Source organism: Cebus imitator, unplaced genomic scaffold, assembly GCF_001604975.1.
Source record: "Cebus imitator isolate Cc_AM_T3 unplaced genomic scaffold, Cebus_imitator-1.0 Scaffold79, whole genome shotgun sequence".
Taxonomy (NCBI): Eukaryota; Metazoa; Chordata; class Mammalia; order Primates; family Cebidae; genus Cebus; species Cebus imitator.
This window is the reverse complement of record NW_016107394.1, coordinates 7,901,299-7,924,684: the sequence shown is the minus strand read 5'-3', so window position 1 is coordinate 7,924,684 and position 23,386 is coordinate 7,901,299. Positions and strand designations below refer to the sequence as shown.

General features: G+C 36.8%; 1 protein-coding gene across 12 annotated transcripts in view; it reads left to right on the top strand.

The window, feature by feature from the left end:
• Window positions 1–23,386, top strand: part of YAP1 (Yes1 associated transcriptional regulator) — a 132,414-nt gene that overhangs the window by 76,494 nt on the left and 32,534 nt on the right. For 4 of the 12 annotated variants that reach the window (XM_017533067.2, XM_017533069.2, XM_017533071.2 and 1 more), the window contains exon 4: window positions 7,381–7,500. The exons of 4 other annotated variants lie outside the window; for them this stretch is intronic. In XM_017533067.2, coding sequence (XP_017388556.1) covers window positions 7,381–7,500 — 120 coding nt within the window. The remainder of the gene's footprint in view (window positions 1–7,380; window positions 7,501–23,386) is intronic. 4 more of the 12 variants (XM_017533074.2, XM_017533070.2, XM_017533072.2 and 1 more) reach the window with 1 other exon arrangement.

Below are 23,386 nucleotides of genomic sequence, written 5' to 3'. Positions count from 1 at the left end.
GGGATTTCATGAAAGTTCCAGGAAAAGAGGCTTTAAACAAAACAAAGCAACATGTGATTACTGTTTGTCAGACTTGTGGCGTAGTACTCAAGAGGATGATTTCTGGAGACCTTGACTGTCAAGGTTTTGAATCTCACTCTGCCACGTAATAGGTTGGGCTGAATGATCCCAGACAGGTTAACTTTTCTTTGCTGTAGATTCCTCATCTGTAAAGTGGGTATACTAATAGTATCTCCATCATAGGTTTTTTTAAGTGACTTAATGTTTGCTTGCAAAGAACTTAGTAACAGTGCCTTATATATAGTAAAAACAGATTGTGAGTCATCATAAATACACGAGATCAGAATTTCAAAACAGGAATCAGGCAGAATTTTAGAATTCAGTTCCTTTTAAAGGTCATTGAATCTACTTTTCTAGCTACTCTTGCTGCTTTCTAAGGAAACTACTTGATAATCCTGTACTTTGCACTACTCATCACGGTGCATATTGTAAACTTCAGTGTCCTGAGTGACTTCTTTATTCCCGAATTGCGGGGCAGTTGACAAGGGGAGGTTGGTCCTCTAACTCGTGGTGTAGTTAATCAAGACTTTCCTGTTTGAATAGACATGGCAAATGTTTTTAGTTAGTCATTACTAATGCAAGAACGTCCTTAGGCAAGAGCAGGAAGTTGGTGGTGAGTCACTTTCAGTATTACGACATGGATTATTTGTTTTTAAAATATCACAGGGAGTTGGCATTTGCTATAGTAGATAAGTTGTCAATCAAGTAGTAATAGTAAATCCTACATAAAAACTCATTTCCCTCGAGTTTAATTCTAATTTATGAATTATTTTATATATTGCCTACCATTCTCTTTTTACTTATTCTGATTCAGATTTCTCACCCTGTCAGTCTAATTTTGTGTTGCTATGAAGGAATAACTGAAACTAGGTAATTTCTAAAGAAAACAGGTTTAATTTGGCTGACAGTTCTGCAACCTGTATAGGAAACGTGGCACCGGTGCCTGCTTCTGGTGAGGACCTCCGGAAGCTTAGAATTATGGCAAAAGGCAAGTGGGAAGCAGTGTGATACATGGTGAGAGAAGGAGCAAGAACGTGAGTGGGAGAAGTCCCAGGCTTTTAAACAACCAGATCTCAGGTCAACTGAATGAGAACTCACTTATCACTAATGGGATGGTACAAAATGATTCAGGAGGGATCCCACTCTCCACCCCATGACCCAGTCACCTCCTACCAAGAACTACCTCCAACTTGGGGAATTCGATTTCAGCATGAGATTTGGAGGGGACAAACATCCAAACCATGTCACACTCTTTATGCCTCTTTAAAATGCTGGCCTGTTTCTCTCTTCCTTTTTGTTATAGGGCCTACTTTTAATCTTTTCTTCTAAAGAAGGCTTTGGTGTGGTGGTCAGGCATGATAGCTCAGCCTTGAAAAGCTTCCACATCTTTTCCGTGTCTAAGAGCCCTGCTTTCAAGTGTATAAAAGTTAATTGGGGTGAAGATGTGTATTACCCATTCTGACCAGTCTAGAGGTTGTCATGAGTTTGGGGGATTGAAATTACTTTTTAGTAATGGTAATCCCCTTTAAGTATTGCCCATTTAACCCTTTACTGGTTGACATGATGAAAGTTTTTTTTTTGGTAGATTCTTAACCTTAAAAACGAAGTGAACTTCTTCTGCCTCATCCTCACACGGTTGCCGCTTCATGCTTTTGCCTGCCTGGGATGCTCAGGCCCTGGAGTGTCACATGTTTGGCTAAGATTGCATTTAGGCCCAAGCTTACAGGTCACTTCCTGTCCTTCTTGATCTGCTTTTCTAAAAAACTGTTTCCCATCTTTCTTTCTACATGCATGCTGCATTACTTATTTTTGATGCACTTTTCTTTAGCCAACATTGCACCATATGCACCTGTTGGTCTTGCTGTCTAGAACATATATTCCATCAGATAGGGACTGTGTTGTTTATTGCTCTATCTCCAGGGCCAGAATATAGTAGGAACTCAATAAATACTTGTTGAATAGAATAATTCGCTATATTCCTGTCTCTTCAGTTTAAATGGCACATTAAAATAATGCAGAAATTGAGCTTACATAGGAAGAATGAAACAGAGTATTTTGTTTTAAAGCATAAATAAAAGATTTTAATTGAATTTCATTTTGATTACATTCATTTCAGCCAATATTTATTTCTTATTAGTAGGTACTATGCTGGACAGAATTGGAAAATGTAAAATATATTCTGCTGTGTTCAGGAATTTCACAGTCTAGCCAGGTAAAAAACATACATAATGAAATAATACTGTATGATAAATGCTATGACATAGATATAAATTAAATTTTTTATTAGGGCAGAGAACTCTTCATCTACATGTATTGAGGAAGTAAAGAGTTCTCAACTAAAAATGGTTTGAAGCTAAATGGCCAGCAGTAATTCTTGGCTGGGCATGGTGGCTCAAACCTGTAATCTCACCATTTTGGGAGGTCGAGGTGGGAGGATCTCTTGAGCTCAGTAGTTCGAGACCAGCCTTGGCAACAAATGAGACCCCATCTCTACAGAAAAATTTTAAAAGTAGCAAGTGTTGTGGTGCGCGCCTGTAGTCCTAGCTCCTCAGGAAGCTGAGGCAGGAGGTCACTTGAGCCTGGGAGTTTGAGGCTGCAGTGAGCCAAGATTGCGCCACTGCACTCCAGCCTGGGTGACAGTGACAGAGTGAGACCCTGTCTCAAAAAAATAAAATAATAACTCCCATGGGTTACATCCATTCTTCTTACCTCCTAACACCTAGTCCTTAGTTCTATCTGGTCATTAAGGACAAATGGGAAATGAATTTTGGGCTACTTCTCCATGATAATAACTTGGGGCATTCAAGTTAAAAAAAAAAAAAAAAAAAAAAAAAAAAAAAACAAAAAAAAAAAAAAAAAGAAAAAAAAAAAAAAAAAAAAAAAAAAAAAGGAGACCGGGCATGGTGGCTCATACCTGTAATCTCAACACTTCTGGAGGCCAAGGCAGTTAGATCACCTGAGGTCAGGAGTTTGAGACCAGCCTGGCTAACATGGTGAAACCTTGTCTCTACTAAAAATGCAAAAATTAGCCGGGCATGGTGGCACATGCCTGTAGTCCAAATTGCTTGAACCCAGGAGGAGCAGTAAGCTGAGATCGCCTCACTGCACTCCAGCTTGGGCGACAGAGAAAGACTCTGTCTCAGGCTAAATCAATAAAATTTTTAAAAATGTACTGCCCTTTTTGTGCCTGTTTTGTCATGATAGATTTGCCTAATCCTAGCAAATAGGGCTGTGTACTATTATTCCCAGACATGTGGGGCTTCATAGATTTATCTCCAAACTGCCTAAAATGAATAGATGTGGTTGTGCATAACTCAGATAAATTTAAGAAGTACATCTGTACTAGCTGAAGAATTCTAAGTTTTTTTGTTTGTTTGTTTTGTGTTTTTTTTTGAGACAGTCTTGCTCTGTCACTCAGGCCAGAGTGCAGTGGCATGATCTCGGCTCCCTGAAACCTCCGCCTCCCGGATTCAGGCAGTTCTCCTGCCTTAGCCTCCCAAGTAGCTGGGATTACAGTGAACGCTGCCACGCCTGGCTAATTTTTGTATTCTCAGTAGAGATGGGGTATCACCGTGTTGATAGGCTGGTGTTGAACTGTTGATCCGCCCTCCTCGACCTCCCAAAGTGCTGGGACTACAGGTGTGAGCCACTGGTCTGAGCCACTGTGTCCAGCCCCAAGTGGTTGTTTTAAATCAGTGATTTCTCAAAAGTGTGTTCCTTAGATCAGCATCAGCATCACATGGGAATTTTCAGGCCCAGCCCCTGAACTGCTGAATCAGAAAGTATAGGGGTAGTGCGCAGCAACGTGTGTTTTAACAAACCCTCCAGGAGATTCTGATGAATATTTATAGCACATTAAAATCAGAATATAAGTGGAACATAAAGGCATTCTACATTTATTTTGATCGAGCCCCTGTGGTTTTTCTCTTATCTATGTGGGAATCCCACATGTCCTCCCTGGACTTAACCTTACTGCATCCTAATAACCCTTGCCCAAACAGAGGATTGAAACACACTTTCATTAAGCATAACTTGTTTCACTTTCAGAAACTTATCACTTTTTGCTTTCTTTCCTTTTCATGGTTATTCAACAGTTAGTTTAAGAGAATGACTTGGAATCCTGCTTTAAGAATCAAGCCACTGAATTTCTTTTACAGACCACTTGACTAAAAATTCTTTTTTTGTGAATAAAGCCTGGATCTGTACTGTTCCATTAACACTGGAAGATTTGTTTCTTTTAAGTTTTCTCTATCTTAATTCTATAACAAGGATAATTGTGATGAAAGGTTATTTAAAGGTGATCTTTTCTAATCTTTTCCTTGCCTTTGGTGAGCAGCTTTCTTTCAGTATAAAGAAAGTATCCTATTTTGGGCCTGTCTTTCCACATAACATTATATTTTTACTCAGTATTAAACGAAAGCTAAAATGAATATAAAGTATTCTTTTACCCTTGGCATATATGTTGATATAAATGTTAATTGCAAAAATATGTTCTACATTATTTTAAGCGTATAGAAAGTTCAAATTATTACTTAAAAGTCAGGACATTCATTCTTCCATCAGACATTTATTGAGCAGCTATTCAGGTATTAGCCTACAAGTTTGTAAAGATGAATGATTTGATCATTGCCAGGAGAACAGATACGTAAACAAGTAATTATAACTCTATCTGCTACATGTTCATAGAGAATAGAAGAGGAAACTTAATTTCTATCTGGGGTAATCTGGAAAGGCTGAATTAAAGAGGTGACATCTGAGCTGTCTCTTGCAGGATGACTAGGAGTTTAGGAGGGAAGGGATGCAAAGTATCTGTGATAATGGGAACAGCACATACAAGGACATGGCATGGTTTTGTGGAAAGTTGGGAAAACTGGGTGTCTGAAGAAGACTTCAGAAATGAGTCCAGCTAGTGAGGAATTTAGGCATTTTCCTCTTGATGGAGAGTAATGAAAAGTTTTTTAATAAGAATGAATGACATGTATAAAAGTTGATTAGAAAATAATTTAAGAAGAAAAATGCCTGATAGAGGACCCTGGAGTAAGAAGAGATGAGAAGCCAGTTACTGAGGAAGTGGTCAGAAAAAGAGCTGATAAGTATCGATGCTGAGTTCTCTGAGATGGACCACAACAGACCCATCAGAGAGAATGTAAGTGGAATTTACAAAATGAAGTGAGTGGATCAGGTAGGGAAGATTGGTTTGTATCCAAGATATCTCTTGTGGCTCTAATTCAGAGAGCTAAAGTGGAGAGTGATGCTGGTTTTTTTTGGTGGGGGTGGGGGTTGTTTTTGTTTTTCGGGATTTTTTTTTTTCAAACCACACATACAAAATCCATACATTCAAGCAAGTTTGAAAGCTATGAGATCTTTTGAGGTTGTTGAGTTGAGGCTCCCAAAGGCATTCAGTGACTGCTTTTGACTTGTTCATCACCATATATAGTCACATGGTATGTTCAGCACTTAAAAATTTTAAATACAGCTGTTTTGTGAAAACATTTTATGGTTGAGCCATTTTATAAGTAAAGGTAGTAGCAAATCATTAATATTCAGTTTTGGAGTTCTGTCTTTCTGGTGGGGAAACAGAGCCCAAAGTGACAGTGAAAACTGATGAGAAAAGGTTTGATACATGTGTTAAACAGGTTTGCTTCTCATTCACCCTCTAGTAAACTTGGGATGTGTACACCAAATTCCAACTCTGGACTTGGTTAGCGTTGTGTACAGAGCTCCACATACAGGACTGAAGGGGAGCCTTCCTTTTAAGGATTCTAGGCATATAGCAAACTAATTCCACACGTCTGCGTTTCCTAACAGGATTTTACCCCATTTAAGTAGACCTTTGAAAATGCAGCTGCAAATTGATCTGTTCCTAATACAAATGAAACTGGCCTAAAATTAGGGCTTTGGGTCCCATGGGCCTTGTGTGAGTGGTCAGTTTAACCAAAGTTACTTATTCAGCATCACCCATGAGGCCGTCGTGGACTGCCAATACAGGAAGAAGGGAATTTTTGTATTTGTGCATAGAAGGCATACTTAAGGCTCTGGTCATCTGTGGGATATGAATGAGAAGAAGTTAATTGTGAAGAACAGTGGATTAGGAATCGGTGGATTAGGAATCGGTCTGCCTGGGTTTGCATATCCTTCCTTATACTAACTAGCTTTGTGATCTTGTACCAGACTGATCAGACTGTCACTTTGTGCCTCAATTTCCTCATTAGAATAAGTAGTACTATTGCTTATGTCATTTGTTATTGTAAGGATTAAATGAATTAATGTGCATAATATATAGGAACAGTGACTGACACAAGATAAGTGTTCAATTCATGTTAGTCCACAGAAAAGATATTAGCCATGTACTGACTATCCCAGTTTGTGTCTCCTTCCCTGCCTCTTTTGATTCCTGTTAGAAGTGGGAACTGGGGGAGTTGGGAGGGACAAGGAGCTAAGGATGAATTATATTTGAATACTTCAGTAATTTATTCTGGGCTTCTCTTTTCATTGCTGTTACCTCCCAAGAGTAATTGTCTTAACTTCTCTATCCCTTAAAGATAGGAAAATCCTTTTAGAGTTAACTGTAGTCTTTAGTCCTATCTCTCAGATGATGTTTCCTTACTCTACAGCTTTGAAACATTCAAAGCTGTTTCTTGCTGAGTAATTTGCCTTCCAACAACTTCAGCACCTACTTTGCCTCCTTCCAAGCCTCCAACAAGCTTAAACTTCAAACTGCAACCCCCACCCATTAGTAATGTCTGGCCTGCTTAAAAATAAGGTTTGTTTGGACTGTAGTTTCTTGTCTTACAGCTTTCTTCGTGTGAGTCAGTCATATAAAACTTGGAAATAAATGGAGCTTGGCTGTCTTAGCTAAAGTGTGCTTTATATTAAATAGAATGTTTATGATATTTTCGATGTTCTAAAAATACTTCCATATATTTGTTATTAAAGAACCTTGGAGTTCCTAGGAAGGTATTTTCACAAAATTGATTGTAGTTTCTGAGCTGCAAGCTCTTCCATGTCTTAGATTAACAGTAATAATAATTTGGGCCATGACCTCCAAAAGGCTTTTTTGAAAAAAAAAAATTTTTTTTTCTTTATCTTTGTGTTTAGGAATGTTCATTTTATTATTTGGTGTTTTTTGGTTTTTTTTTTTTAGTGGAGAAGAAGTGGGTATATAGGTTTACCTTTCTTCTCTGAACGCAGCTTTAAATATGTTTCAATGAATTGTTTCTTGTTAAGATGTGTTTTGTTTTTAAATTAGCCCCCGCTTCCACTTTTTTTAGGTGCAGCAAATAAAAACCAACCATGATTTTTTTTTTTTCTGTATTATAGGTCCTCTTCCTGATGGATGGGAACAAGCCATGACTCAGGATGGAGAAATTTACTATATAAACCATAAGAACAAGACCACCTCTTGGCTAGACCCAAGGCTTGACCCTCGTTTTGGTAAAGGTTCATCTCAAAACCTTTTTAGATGCTTTTGGTTACTTTTTTTTTTTTAAATATACTTAGTAAAGCACGTTTAAATAAAATCACATTGCTTTATAGTATGAAAAAATGACCCTGCCCACCCATCTTTTACCAGTAGTGTTTTTATTCTTCTCACTGTAAACTTGAGAAATTTAGCTCTGAATCAGCTTTTTAGGGCTTCTCAGGTTGGAGTAGGGGAGTGTCATAAGGCCGACTAACCAGAATCACTGTTCCTTTCACATTTTGGGAGAAACACAGTGATTATACTTAAAATGATTTTTTTTTAGCTGCAATAACAATCAGGCTGTTATGTAACACTTCGGACCTGAAATATCAGCTTTTGTCAGTGACCTGATATCTGCTTGTGCTTAGCTTCTGAGAGTGATGAGTACCATCCCATGCCTGGATGTTGTAGTGTTTCCCATCCTAAGGGGGAGAATGTCACCCCAGAAATGGCCCAGTGAAAGCATTTCCCCCCTTGTCTTTCTGTCTCTTGGAAAAATAAATAAATTTTATTTTTTTCTTCATTCAGAAACAAAGCAAGCCATATTCCTTTCCAGATTACATGAATAAATCACATTTGCACAAAGGAACCCCTCCCCTTCCAAATGTGTACATTTCGATAAGGGTATACCAGTTATTCAGTGTTTTTGTTATTTTTTTTTTTTTAAAGATAGAGTGAGAGAGAGAGAGAGACAGAGAGAGAGAGAGAGAGAGTGTGTGTGTGTGTGTGTGTGTGTGTGTGTTAACTGTTTTCAGTTCTTCATTTGGGTTTCTTATTATTTTCCAAGGTTGTGGAATATGGATCTAAAAAAGAGTAGATAATTGTGGTTTTGAAGCTTGTGTCTTGGACTAGATGCAGCTAAATGAAAACAATGTGCAGATCACTGAATAGGTCAGACTGAGGGGACTCGGAACCTTTGAAGCTTTACAGGGTTTGACCTAACAACAACTGCGGGGCCCTTACGGGAAAGAGGAATTAACTCTGTGAATGCCATCAAAATACAACCCTGGGGGGGAAAAAAGAAAAAACTCGATTGGAGTTGGTTAGATAAAATAACTTCCCCATTCGGAACATTATGAGCAGTTATTTTATGTCTTATATATGCCTTTAAAAAAATTCAGGTTTGCCCCAAAGTGACTGAACCCCCTATTCAAGTCAAGTCAAAAGTAAGGTCAGCACAGTTATGTCATTTTGACAGATAACCAGTTGGGCTTAAATACTAGCCTTTTAAGCTTCAAGACCTGTTTGGGTGTTTAAAAAGTAATGTGGCATGTTAATAATTTGCAACTTCAGATTCTGTTTACTGTTTGAATAAACCCTTGTGGTTGAAACAGGAAACCAAGTAATATAGGGAATTTAATTAATATTGCCATTTGTATGGACTGGAACAATAACAACCATGTTCCCTTAAATTATCTCTGATGAAATGCACTCAGCTTCTCCACATTTTGGAAAGTCTAAAGAATGGTGTTGCAGAATTTTCTCCCTGACATAAAGTTATGAAAGATGATGATGACTGCTTTGCCAGCTGCAGAGATCAGGAATTAGAACAGAGCTTTTTAAAGAAAAAAAAAATTTTCCTTTAAAACAGTAAAATAAAACAACTTTTGTGTAAGCTTAAGTAGACTTATTGATTACACACACAGCTTAGTCTTTTGTTTTAAGAGGAGGAGGTACTTTAAGAAAACACTCCCACCCTCCAGCATGTTATGTACACATAGGCATACAATTAGACGTGCCCAAAAAAGTTTCATAAAACTTTCTTACTGCATTTAGTTTCCCTTTTTGGGCCCACCATGTGTGTATTCCAGACAGGCTTGACAGTATGCCAAAGCTTTTTATTTTGTGGGCCGACTTTTAATCTGTTCCAGACCTTTTCACTCAGAGAGCTCAAGTGTAACTGAAGGGGGCAGGAAACAAAAAAATATGTGGGTTTCTCTGATCTAGAGTGACAGCAAATAGAGACAAGCTGTTAGCTGCTGGATTTGAAGTTTTCCTTGAAATCAGAAGTTCTGTATAGTGGATTATGTTTTATTTCTGCCACAGGAATATAAACTATCCCCTTATTTCTGACCCTTTGGGCCATACAAACACAAACAAATGGTGTAGGATGTTGTTTTCATGGTTGTGGAGTTTGCTTTTCTATATTCTTCAAATCTATTAAAATGTTTATCAATTTGTAGCTTAAATTAAGTAGATGTGTGTCTTTTGGCGTCTTAGAGTGGGAGCTAAGCTCCTTAGAGAAGCTTAAAAATTTTACCTCCTTCAAACATTAGCCCCTTTTATGTTTCTATTTATCAGATGATTTCAGATTAATTATATTTAGAATACACTCATTTGCTTTAAGATTAACCTTATTTAGTAAATACACTTATTTGCTGCATAATGTTTCCGTCAGTGGCAGACTGCATGTACAATCATGGTCATGTATGATTATAATACTGTGTTTTTACTGTACCTTTTCTATGTTTAGATACACAAATACTTAACATTGTGCTACAGTTGCCTACAGTTTTTGGCACAGTAAGAGGCTGTACAGTTTTGTAGTCCAAAAGCAATAGGCTCTACCTTACAGCCTATGTGTGTAGTAGACTATACCATCTAGGTTTGTTTAAGTACACTCTAAGATGTTTGCACAATGACAGAATTGTCTAATGATCCGTTTCACAAAATGTATCCTGATTACTAAGTAACACATGACTTTATAGTAATTTATCAGTCCTTAACATCTCACATGAAATTAGTAAGTTATCTATGTAATTTTAGGGAATCAAAGTAATTTGTTTTGGAATGGGATTTTTATCTGATTTTTTTTGTTGTTGTTCTTTAACATGTAAAAGCTATTTCTTTAATTAATTTTAATTTTTTAGAGAATTTACTAGTAATTTATAACAAGTCCTGAAGTAGCATCAAATGGCAATAAGGATGTACTGATGTTTATTGAGTTTTAAGAAAAAGAGAACTTCTTTGGGTTTTTTTAAGGGGTCATATTAGGAATGTTTTTACCTCTTTGTTCAAGAAAATGGATCCTTGAATATAATGCAAGCCATTAAATTATTTCATATAAGCACATAGGAGATGATTTTTTTTCCTGGAGATTTTGTACTGGCAAACATGAAGAGTCTCAGTTTAAACATTACCTTGTGTATCGTCGATCTATTATTTTATATAATATAATCACAGACATATTCCAGTAAAATGCCTAATGAAAACACAATGAAATTGTAATTGCAGTTCAGAATTTAAAAAGATCTTTAAAACACAAGCAGTTGATGAACCAATCTTTCAAGTAATGTTATTGTCCCTATTGTTCATATAATAAGATGTATTAAAGTCTGTGTTTTAGAAAATAAGTGCTGATGGCACCACTGGGATAAAAATATTTGGTATAAACAAAATATTGAAGCCAGAGAGTTAGAGAAAAATTATACCTTTGAATTTTAAAGCAAGTAATAAACAGCTTAGAGTGACAGAAGCAGAATATTTAATTCCTAACTATATCTCTGTGCACAGAAATTCTGTGTGTAGAAATTTCAGAGATATTAAACCTCATATGTTGATTTTGGGTCCTTGGTTTCAGTTTCCCAAAACTTGCTATCTGTGTATATCCATACACTTTATGTGTGTGTGTGTGTGTATTATAATGTCTTGAAATAAATAAAAGAATAGGTAAAATGCAAATACCTATATACAGTTTATTAAAATAAAACTAAAGCCAAAAGTTGTTCAGATATTTTTCTCATCAAAGTTAAATATTTTGCATTAATTATCTATTAAAATTTTGAGGTAGTCATTAACGTTTTTTTAAGCCAAATATTTCTGTTAGATGTTGTAAATAATGTTTTCCTTTTGATGAAAGTGCACCTAACTACCAATTAAATAACTAAGAATCCGTCCTATTAGTGTTGGGGAAAACCACTGAAGCTTCTAGAAACCAAATTTGTAATTTTATTAATGGAGTCTTGGGTAAAGAGAATGTCAGCATCTAATTATTTGAATTTCATCAAAGCAAGTTTCTTGATAGCCATACGCTAAAAGTAGGGTTTTTTGTTTTGTTTTGAGGTTTTAGGCTTTTTTCTCCTTACCAGCTTTTTAAAGTCTGTCCTGGTGATCCGTATTTGGTTATGGACTACATTAATTACTTAGGGTACAGAGGATGTTTTAGGTAAAAAGAGCTATTGTTAACTAAAAATTATTGACAGATGTCCAGGTACGATGGTTCATGCCTGTAATCCCAGCACTTTGGGAAGCCATGGTGGATGGATTACTTGAGGACAGGAGTTCGAGAAAAGCCTGGCCAACACAGGGAAACCCCATCTCTACTAAAAATAGAAAAAAAAATTCAGAGTAGTGGCACACAGTTGTAGTCCCAGCTACTTAGGAGGCTGAGGCATGAGAATCACTTCAATCTTCGAGACGGAGGTTGCAGTGAGTAAAGATCATGCCACTCTACTCCAGCCTGGGCAACAAAGTGAGACTCTGTCTCAAAAAATTAAAAATAAGCGTTAGTAACATCCTGGACACAGTGGCTCACACTTGTAATGCCATCACTTTGGGAGGCCAAGACAGGCAGATCACTTCAGGTCAGGAGTTCAAGACTAGCCTGGCCAACATGGTGAAACCCTGTCTCTACTAAAAATGCAAAAATTAGCCAGGTGTGGTGGCACATGCCTATAATCCCAGCTAATCGGAAGGCTGAGGCACTGAAAATCACTTGAACCCAGGAGGCAGAGGTTGTAGTGAACTGAGATAGCACACTGTATTACAGCCTGGGAGACAGAGCAAAACTCCATCTCAAAAGCCGAGGCTGGTGAATCACAAGGTCAGGAGATTGAGAGCATCCTGACCAACATGGTGAAACCCCGCCTCTACTAAAATATAAAAATAAGCAGGCATGGTGGGATGTGCCTGTAGTCCCAGCCACTCAGGAGGCTGAGGCAGAAGAATCATTTGAACCCAGGAGGCGGAGGTTGCAGTGAGCCGAGACCACACCACTGCACTCCAGCGTGGGCAACAGAGGGAGACTCCATCTCAAAAAGAAAAAAAAAAAAATCATTAACTGATAAAACTTCCAAAATTTGCCCTCATCATGATTCCTCTAATAATTTTTCAGTGGGGAGAATGCTACTCTTCTGAGCACTGCAGAGCATTCAGCATCCCTGGCTTACTAAGTGCCATAGGACCACACAGCCATTATGATTCCTCTGACCACCAACTGATTTTTTTTTTTTTTTTTTTTAAAACGCTGGGAGACATAGGGAACATTGTCTAAATTCTGAGCTCCTCTGAGATCTAGGGAAATTATACCCAAGGCTATATAGTTAAGTGACAAAACTGAAATTTGAATGTGATCTTTTGATACCTAGAGTTTGTAAGAAATTTAAATTGAATGTAGTTAATCTTTCAGAAACACCTTCTATACAAATATTGATACATGAAAATTTGAGAGGGAGAAAAATAGTGGTTAATACACTTGTATTGTGACTTGTGTTGAAGATAATGAGTTTTTCTTTTTTTCTTTTCTTTCTTTATCCTTTCTTTTGTTGTTTTTTTTTGTTTGTTTTTTTTTTTTTTCTTTCTGTTTTGTTTTGTTTTGAGACAGGGTCTCACTTTCATCACCCAGGTTGGAGTGCAGCTGTGACTCAGTCTTAGTTCGCTGCAGCCTCAATTCCTGAGCTCAAGCAAGCCTCTTGCCTCAGCCTCCTGAGTAGCTGGGACTACAGCATGTACCACCATGCCCTGCTAATTTTTTTTGTATTTTTAGTAGAGATGGGGTGTTGCCATGTTGCCCAGGCTAGTCTCAAACCCCTGGGGCTCAAGCAATCTGCCTGCCTCTGCCCCCCAAAGTGCTCAGGTTACAGGCATGAGCCCCAGGGCCTGGCCAAGTTTCTAATTACAGAAGATAATTTAAGATTTCTGATTGGAACAGACTTTAAAGGCATCTGGTTGAATTATTTATCCAATTTATACCTCACCAATCTCAGCTTTGACCTTTTCCCTTTACTAGCGTACTTCGTTATAGTGTAGCCCATTCTACTTAAGGAAAATTCTAATAACCACAAAGTTTATATTTCTTGATTACCCAAAACTTTACTTCCTTTCACATTTATGAATACAGCTCTAATCCCAGCAGTGTTCTCTTCTGACTGTGGTTTCTCCTGTTTTTCATGTGTTCAGAGTTCTGTGTTCTTTTATCGATTTACTGACTTCCTCTGGATGTCCTTCATTTTGCTAGTGCTTCTTTAAGTGTTACATTCCGTAGTGTTTCATGTGTACATTATCCTGTGAGAAAAATAGTTATTGCATTGCTCTGACCTGGCATTTACTATGCCCTCCAAAAACCTAATTTTCTACAGTAGAGGCTAGCATCTTTTTTCCACATGGTAGTTACAATAACGTACTTGGTTCAACTGAATTAAATTGGGATGTAGAAAAAGTTACCTACTAAGTTGGAAATCAGGAAACCCAAGTTCTGCTATCACAATGTAACCAACTGGATCAGAAAGATACTTAACTTCTCTTGACTTCATTTAACTCATCTGTAAAATGTGACTGGATTAGACTGGATGCTCTTAAGAATATTTCCACTCTTTAACCAAATACAATATGCTTAATAACTGCTTTAGACCCTTGCTTAAGGTTTCTTCTCAATAGCTTTACTTGATTTGAGTGCATTGAGGTTTCAGGGATACTTTTGAACTATTTATTGCACCATTTAAGTTTAACTTTTGGTCCTCTGGTCACAGTGCAGAATTACTTTTGAAGAGGCGACAGGGAAATCTTCTAACCTTTAATCTAAAGATAAGCCTTATCACATAGTGAGTATGTCCAGGCAAACAAATCTGATGGGGGGTGTGGGAAATGCTGGGCTGAATAGTTAAGCTTTGTTCACACTCTCATATTCTTGAAGGCTATGGAAGTTTAAACATACTCATGTTAGCAAAGTTCAGCTTTATTGCCTTAAAGATGATGGATGCTTTGTTGGTACACTGTTTCCAAAATGTAAAACTCAAAGTTGCCATGATACAAAAGTCTAGGGTAAGCAGATAGTTCCAGGCCATGTGCTTAGCAAAACCTGATTTGAGACATACTAACAGAGATTGTTACTAATTATTGCCCTCACTACATTTTCTTTTTTACTTCAAAAGTAAGCATTTGCTGAAATGAATATTTTAATGCATAAGATTATAGAATAAATTTCAAAATTAACTCCACACTTGAGCTTTGCAGTTTTAAAGTTTTATGTTAAATTTAATAGCCGAGGCTGGTGGATCACAAGGCAGATATTCTAAAAAGTAAACGCCTTTAGGTGTATTCCTCTGTCCAGTACCTCTCAACTCTGTTTTTTAAATTTAGCTGTGTCTTTTTAAGATGTTTCATTTTTTCTTTCAAAATAAATACTTTGGTTAGCTAGGGAAAATATCCAGTAAGATAGTGCCAAAATAGTGTATCAGTTACAGTAAGTAGTCTCTCCTGCACTAACCAAGGCTAGTAGACATACGTTAAGGAGGATAAACTAATGTGTAATTTCTACTTGATCAATCTTTCATTTATGCAATTAGTTAATTATACAGTGAAGAAATATTTTTGTCTTTGTCTACATGAGTACGTTATTCATACAGGATTTTTTAAACATGAAAGTTTAAGACCACCAAAGTCACTGAAATGATAATTTAAACTAGTGGCTTATTCGTGTTATTAAACATGAATAGAAAAAGACCTTACATAGTTTTTAAAAGAAAACTGTTTTTCAAGTTATATTTGTATTAACTCTGTATCAACAGCTAGCATCTCAAGTGCTGAGAAAAGGGAGCCATTTGGTGTTGCTTGCTACTTTTTGTAGCAACCCAAAGATTCAGATATAAAAAACAGATTATAGAATTCTTGGAAAGGTCAAATTTCTGTTGAAAGAAGTTGGAGTGATTTAGAAGTAGAGTGGTTGAGATTCTGTTTTGTTTTGTTTTGTTTTATACTCATTTTGTTCTGCTACCCTAGTTGCTAAGGTCATTTTATAACTCATTTTGGACTCGCTTCAACTTGGAGATTCTCCTGCGCATTACTAATAGCATCCTCCTAACTAGGGAGAGAAACTATTTTAGGATTTATTTATTCAACAAAAGTTCGAGTGCCAATTACATGCCAGGCACTATGTTAGCCATAGGTGGGGAGGAACAAGCTACTAAACAAGTAAATAAATCATTACAGATGCATTAAGTATGGTAAAGGGTACTAAACAACATGGGCTGAAAGGAACTGGGGTGGTGGGAACCTGCCTGCACCTGGGTGGTCAAGGGAAGTTTTTTGAAAAGGCACAGTAAAGGATAGGAAGCTGCCAGTCAAATTTCATACTATTTAAAAGGACCGGTTTTTGTGCTTTTCAGTAAAAACTCTGAGATATGCATCATTTCTAAATTATAAATTCCCCTCTGTGAAAGAGATTTACTAGTAATTAATGAAATAAGAAATAAAGTGTTATAATTGACCTGTTTACTCATCAACCAAAAATGAATTCATAGTGACAAGTATATTTTAAAAGATAATGCCCCTTCTCTCTCTCTCTCTCTCTTTTTTTTTTTTTTTTTTTTAAATTTTTAGAGGCAGAGTGTCACTATGTTCTCAGGCTGGTCTTGAACTCCTGGCCTGAAGCAGTCCTCCTGCCTCCACCTCCCAAGTAGCTGGTATTACAGGTGCAAGTCACCACGTCTGGATGCTTCTCTATAGTCTCATTATCTGAACTTTTTTTTTCCTAACTAGACCTTAAACTTTATTTCCATAGTCGGTGGGGGGAAAGTATAGTTGTGCTCTGGGGACAGAGAGAGCTAAAAGTCAGAACATGTTCTCCCTTTTCTGCCTCACCTCATTTAGCAACCCCCTGTGTCCTGCCCTAAACTGCTTAATTAGGTGATGAGGAGAAAATGTTCTGCTGGATTTCTTTTTTTATTTTTATTTTTTCTCTTTTAGCTCCATTCACAATTGTATTGTTTGAAAAAATACCATTATAATGAATTTTTATTCCAGTCTTTTGATAGGTGGTTGAAAGAGGGGGAAGTTGAATTGACTTAAGTATTGATATTTGTTATCAATATTTTCGAACAGCTAAAGATGTGAAAACTTTAATCTACTTTGGGGAAGCTGGGAGTTGGTGCTGGAGAAATAGCTTTGGCTGTGTCCCTACCCAAATCTCATCTTGAATTGGTAGTTACCATAATCTTCACATGTTAGGGGAGGCATCAGGTGGAGATGATTGAACCATGGGGCGGTTTCCCCCATCCTGTTCTCATGATAGTGAGTTAGTTCTCACGAGATCTGATGGTTTTATAAGGGGCTTCCCCCTTTGCTGAGCACTTATTCTTCTCCTGCCACCATGTGAAGGAGGACATGTTTGCTTCCGCTTTTGCAATGATCCTGTTTTCTGAGACCTTGCCAGCCATGCTGAACTGTGAATCTATTAAACCTTTTTTCTTTATGAATTACCCAGTCTTGGGTATGTCTTTATTAACAGCTCAAGGACAACTAATACAATAAATTGGCACCAGAAGTGAGGAGAGAAGTACAGAGTGTGGGATGGAAAGGTTACTTAGCTTGTGACAAGACCTAGAAAAGAATGTTAGAACAGCTGAACTGTCCCCACATATTGATCATTAGGGAAATGCAAACCAAAACCACAATGAGATAACACTTAACTCCCATTAAGGTAGCTAAAATTTTTTGAAAAATAAAACATATTGGCCAGAATGTGGAGAAATTGAAATCCTCATGCATTGCTGTTAGGATTGAAAAATGATACCACCACTTTGGAAAACAGAAGAGCAGTTCCTCAAAACATTAACCATAACATTCCCATGTGACGAAGCAATTTCATTCCTTGGTGTAGAGGCTGAATAATTGAGAACATATGTCTACACAAAAACCTGTACCCAGGTTCACAGCAGTATTATTTTATAATAAATAGCCAAAAAATGAAAATCATCCAAATATCCATTGGTTGATGACTGGACTAACAAAATGTGGTCTAATCGTATAATGGAATATAGTATTTGGCAATTAAAAGGAATGCAGTGCTTGATACATATTACAACATGGATAAATCTTGAAAACATTATAAATGAGAATAGCCGGGCACAAAGGGCCATATATTGCATTTTTATGAAATGTCCAGAATAGGCAAAGTCACAGACAGAGAAGTAGATTAGTGGTTGCCAGGGACTGGGAGGAGGGGCAATAGGTAGTGAACTGCTCATCAATACAGATGTTTTTTGTTTTTGTGTCTTTTTTTTTTTTCTTGAAAATGTTCTGAAATTAGATAGTGGCAATGGATGTACAATTCTATGAATATATAGGAACTACCAGATTGTACATGTTACAAGGGTGAATTATTTCAGTAAATAGAAAAACTTATCTCTAGGCATGATGTTGTCATTTAGGTCTATAGCTTAACTGGGAAATATCTTTTGTAATTGAGCATGAAAAGATGTATTCAGTCATTAGGTTAGGACTCTCGTCTTTTCCTTTTTTTTGTAAGAGATTTTCAGTGTGAATCAAATAATAAGCAATTTTTACTGAAAAACTACATTTTATGTTTTAGTAGATAAATTATTATGTCACCTTTATAGCATCTCTCTGTAGATGATTCAGTCCCCTTAGGTCATGCAGTAAACACCTAGAGCCAGCAGTGGGTGTTTTTGTTTTGTTTTTACTGTTTTTAAGACCCACAGATGGCCAATTAGTTTGTGTTTTTAGAAGAACATTAATTTCTTTTAACACGTCTACTCCTGTATAGTTTTGAGTACACTTGTAGGTGTGGGGAAAATGCAAATTTTGTTTCTAAATGTTTTGAACAAATTAATATAGTATGCTAATACAGAATATGTAGTTTCTGAGATTTGAAAAAAATACTAGACAAAAGCTTTTGTTGTGGGAGCTTTGATACTGATCAGTGTTTTAATAGCTTAAGAATTGTTTCTTATTTTAAATGTATACTCAAAATTACTAGAATTAAATTTATTATCCCAAAGTTTATGACTAACAGATCTGTAATACATTGTCATAATCCAAGTTTTGAGGTTACAAATCATGTAAATCTAAAAATTGTCTGAAGTTTGGAAATTCACATGTTTAGAATGAAACTTAGGGAAAAAAACCTATGATGATGACCCCTTTCTTTTAATTTTGGGAAAGTAGTCCCTTATTTTTCAGTAATTGCTCAGTCATTGGTTTTCTATCGTAAAGTTGTCAAGGCTGATTTGTTAAGTAAAACTTACAACAGTTACTATTTCGTAGTGCAAAAAGCAGACTCTAAATTTTAAAATATAGCATAGTATGATTTTTAAAATTCTCACATTTTCTGGGGTTTTGTTTTTGTTTTGTTTTTAGAAATCGTTTTAAAATTGGAAACATTGGGTTTTCAATAGTTGATGGCCAGAGGAAGAAGTTGGTAATGCTATTCTTTTCTTTTCTTGCTGCCCTGCCCCCTTTCCCCAGGAAACAAAGCCTGTTTTGTTTCTTGCCTGCTTGTGAGGTCTCTGCTGCACCCCATGTGGGTGCACTGCTCTGTGCTTTGTTGAAAGGCTTAAGATACTCAGAAGGTAAAGAACAGGATGCTTCTGGAGAGGAATAAATCCCAGCTTCAGTAGATAAACAAGATTGTTTGAATTGGTCATTTAAGTGAGCTCTTTATATGGAAACCTTGTAGTGCTGCTTGTATCCATAGGTAACAGCATTTAGGTAAACACAGTCAGAGGTGCTCACAATAGTCACCAGAGTATTTCTCTTACATAATTTTGTGCAAGTTTCTGTTTAATCCTGTGGACTGGTTCTTCCTCCATCTTTTGATATCCTAACTAATTTTTCCTGTTCCATGGTTTTGAATAGTCAGATAAGCTTAGATTTGAAAGAAAAAACCTTACCAGCCAATTCAGTTTGCCATCAGAATTGGCTGTTGTCATTAATGATTACTGCTTGTGGTATCTAACTCTCGAAAACTGGTGAGACGCAAAGGATATTTGCCACTTTATTTTTGTGCAACTTTATTGCTATTCAATTTTTTTCACCAAGAATATATGTTATTTCATAAATAATGTTATGTTACATAATGAAAACAGTGTGGAAAGCTCAAAAGCTTATCCAAATGTTTGTTAATAGATGAAGTATTTAACAATGTGTAGCTCTATCTAGAATCTTTTTGAAATCAATCATGTTTTATAATTCCAGTTCTCCTCAACTTACTAATGGGCTATTTTCTAGCAGATATTTTTGTTTGTTTGTTTTATTGCTTGGAACCAAAACCATTTTTCCCTGTTAGTTGTTTGCTTTGGGCATCAGTTTCTGACATGTTCATTGTATGTGGTGGATCTCAGATCAATTCCCCAATTCATATTTAATTCATGTTATCAAACATGGCACAGCACACTGTATAAAATGTCTCTGTTGAATGTTATATTGAAATACCAAGAAGAATGTTTCACTGAAAGAGAAGGATCCCCTTATTCCTTCAGCTCAATCTTCACTACCCCTCTTTTTCCATTTAGACCTTGTAGGAAAGATAAACATGCATATCTTTGTGAATCATAAGAATATTTGGAAACAGTAAATAGTATGATAAAATAGGAGGAGGGGGAGAGAGTGTATGCCTGTGTCTATGTGGGATGTCTGTGGAGGAAGGGGAGAGAGATATAGAAATCATCAAAGTATGGATTTAGTCTGTAGGAGTTGGGAGTCTTTAGGTTTATAAAGAACTGTTCTGGAGAAGAGAGGAGACTAAGGTTTATGGAGCACCCACTATTCCTGGTGTATGATAGAATAATCAGTCCTGATAATAATTCAAAGGGAGATGCCAGTATCCTTGGTATGGATGAGAAAATTGAGGATTAAATGAATTACTGAGTTGGTATGCCCAACTCTATTCCAAGTTCATTTGACTCTAAAGGCTGTGTTTTTAATATTGTACTATGATACCTGTCAATTATGTAACTATGCTAATGACAGATATGAGCAGTTTTATTAAATAAGATTGGTGGTGCCTGGCAAATCTTAGGTCTGAAAAATTGTTGGCTTTTCCCCTATCCATTGCCCTATAAAGTGCTAAACTGTAACCTATAAGAAAGAAACTTTTACTCATTTACTTTTTATAAAGCCGTTTCCTAAGTGTTCGTGAGTTAATAAGTATAATTTGTTCCCATATGAACTTAATAAGGCTTTGGACAAGATGGAGCAGTAGTTCATGTTTTTGACATCCGTCCTCTCTTCTTCCAGACAAAATATTAAAACAACCAAAAAGACACAACTAGGGTATGAATATTTTAGAAAAATTTCTATAGGTCAGAAAGTAAAACCACATGAAGTATTGAGTGTAGTGCTAAAGGCCTGCCCGGTTTAGGGGCCATTTGGACCCTGAGAACTGTTAATTTTTTTAAAAAAGTGTTAATAAGGAAAAGGACACATAAAACAGGCTCAATGGGAAAAGCCAAGGACACATAAAACAGGCTCAATGGGAAATGCCAGGCGGGCAGCTGACCTGGCCCTGGCCCTAGGACAAACATTTACAAGGATTGACCACATATCAAGTCAAAAAGTCACACATTTTCTAGAATCAATATTATATAGACTATTTTTTAAACCACAATGCAATTAAACTTAAACCCATAATTAAAAAGTTAGTTTCAAAAAACATGGCTTGCCCTAGCAGCTGTTAAAACATATTACTAAGGTTGTACCATTGTACATATTGTACATGCTAAATAATGTATATGTTTATATGCATATGTAATTTACATGTTTATATAGTATAAACATAAAGGTAGTACTGTGGTACTAGTATAAGAATAGTTAGATTAATAAAATAGAAAATCTGGAAATGTCAAAATTTTAGTCTGTGATAAAGATGACAATGGGAAAGATACACTACAACACACATGGTGTTGGAACTAATGGCCATATGGAAGAAGATAAAATTAGATCCATTCATGTCATATACCAGAATACATCATAGTGGATCAGATTGAGTTGCCAAGTAAATGAGAACTGTAGTTTTTTAATTTAAATGGGTGAATTTCTCGGTAATCTGAAAGTGAGGAAAACATAATTTAAATTTAAATCGTTAAAAAGGTTGGTAAATTTGCCTAAAAATACCCCCCAACACTCACCTTTTTTTTGGAGACGGTCTTCCACTTGTCGCCCATGCTAGAGTGCAGTGGCGCAATCTCACCTTACTGCAACCTCCATCTCCCAGGCTCAAGTAATTATCCTGCCTCAGCCTCCCAAGTAGCTGGGATTACAAGTGCCTGCCACCAAGCCCAGCTAACTTTTATTTTTTTAATAGAGACAGAGTTTTACCATGTTGGCTGGTCTTGAACTCCTGACCTCAGGTGATCTGCCTGCCTTGGCCTCCCAGAGTGCTGGGATTATAGGCGTGAGCCACTGCGCCCAGCTAAGAATAAGCTCTTAAGAAAAACAAGCAAAATAAAAAGATGACAAACTGAGGAAATTATTTTTAACTTATATCACAGACACAGATTTCTTATCCTTAATGCATAGATTGTCTAAGACATAGCAAAAATTAAATCATACTGAGATATTATTTCTCATCTCTTAGATTGGCAGAACCCAAAATTGGCAAGGCTTTGGGGGCAAAAAAGCACTCTCTTACATTACTAGTGAGGCTACATCACAGTACAACTCCTGGATTGGGGCAGTGGTGCAAATTTGGCGATATCTAGCAAAATCATTTATGCTTTTAATGTTCAACTAAGCAATCTCTCATACAGAATTCTACCCAAAGATACAGTAGCAGAGGCCAGGTGCAGTGGCTCACACCTGTAATCCCAGCACTTTGGGAGGCTGAAGTGAGTGGATCACCTGAGGTTAGGAGTTGGAGACCAGCCTGGCCAACATGGTAAACCCCGTCTCTACTAAAAAATACAAAAATTAGCCAGTGTGGTGGTGTGCGCCTGTAGTCCCAGCTGCTCAGGAGGCTGAGGCAGGAGAATCACTTGAACCTGGGAGGCGGAGGTTACAGTGAGCCAGAGGTTGCGCCACTGCACTCCACCCTGGTGACAGAGTGAGACTCCATCTCAAAAAAAAAAAAAGATACAGTAGCAGAAATACAAAATTATGTATGAGCATGTTCTATACAGTACTTTTTACTAATAATGAAAACCTAACAGGAAATTGGTTAAGTAGAATATTAACTAGCGATGTCAACATGAAAATGAGGGAAAATCTCTATATACTGCTTTCAAGTTATTTCAGGTTATATTTTTACATAGAAAAAAACAAAGTGGAAGGAAGTATCCATGGTATGCTACCATATATCAAAGAAGAAGGGATGTGTATATGTTTGCTTACATTTTTAAGAATAAAATAAAGGAAACACTGATATAGTCAACTGTTACCTGTTGGAAGTAGGAGGAAGCAGATGGGAAATAAAGCAAGTCTCTCAAATTCAAAAGCAGAATGTCACAAGTACACCTGTATGTTGAGATGGTTGGCTGATTATAGAAGAAGAATTTCAGGTGACTTTAAAGCACAGTGATTTTACTTTATGTACTTAATGGAATATCTTAAGATAAAATTGCAAAGAAGTCTGAAACTTGAATCATTTTAGTGATCATTATGTGTTATTTTAGATGATCGCATATGTATGGAGGACAATATGTATTAATGTTGTTAGAACCCAGTTATAAAATCAAAGTAAAAACCTTGAATCTTACATCTGAATTAGAAATACGCATTTTCTGAAGGAAAATACCACCTAGAAGTGGCTCACGCCTGTAATCCCAGCACTTTGGGAGGCCGAGGCGGGTGGATCACGAGGTCAAGAGATCGAGACCATCCTGGTCAACATGGTGAAACCCCGTCTCTACTAAA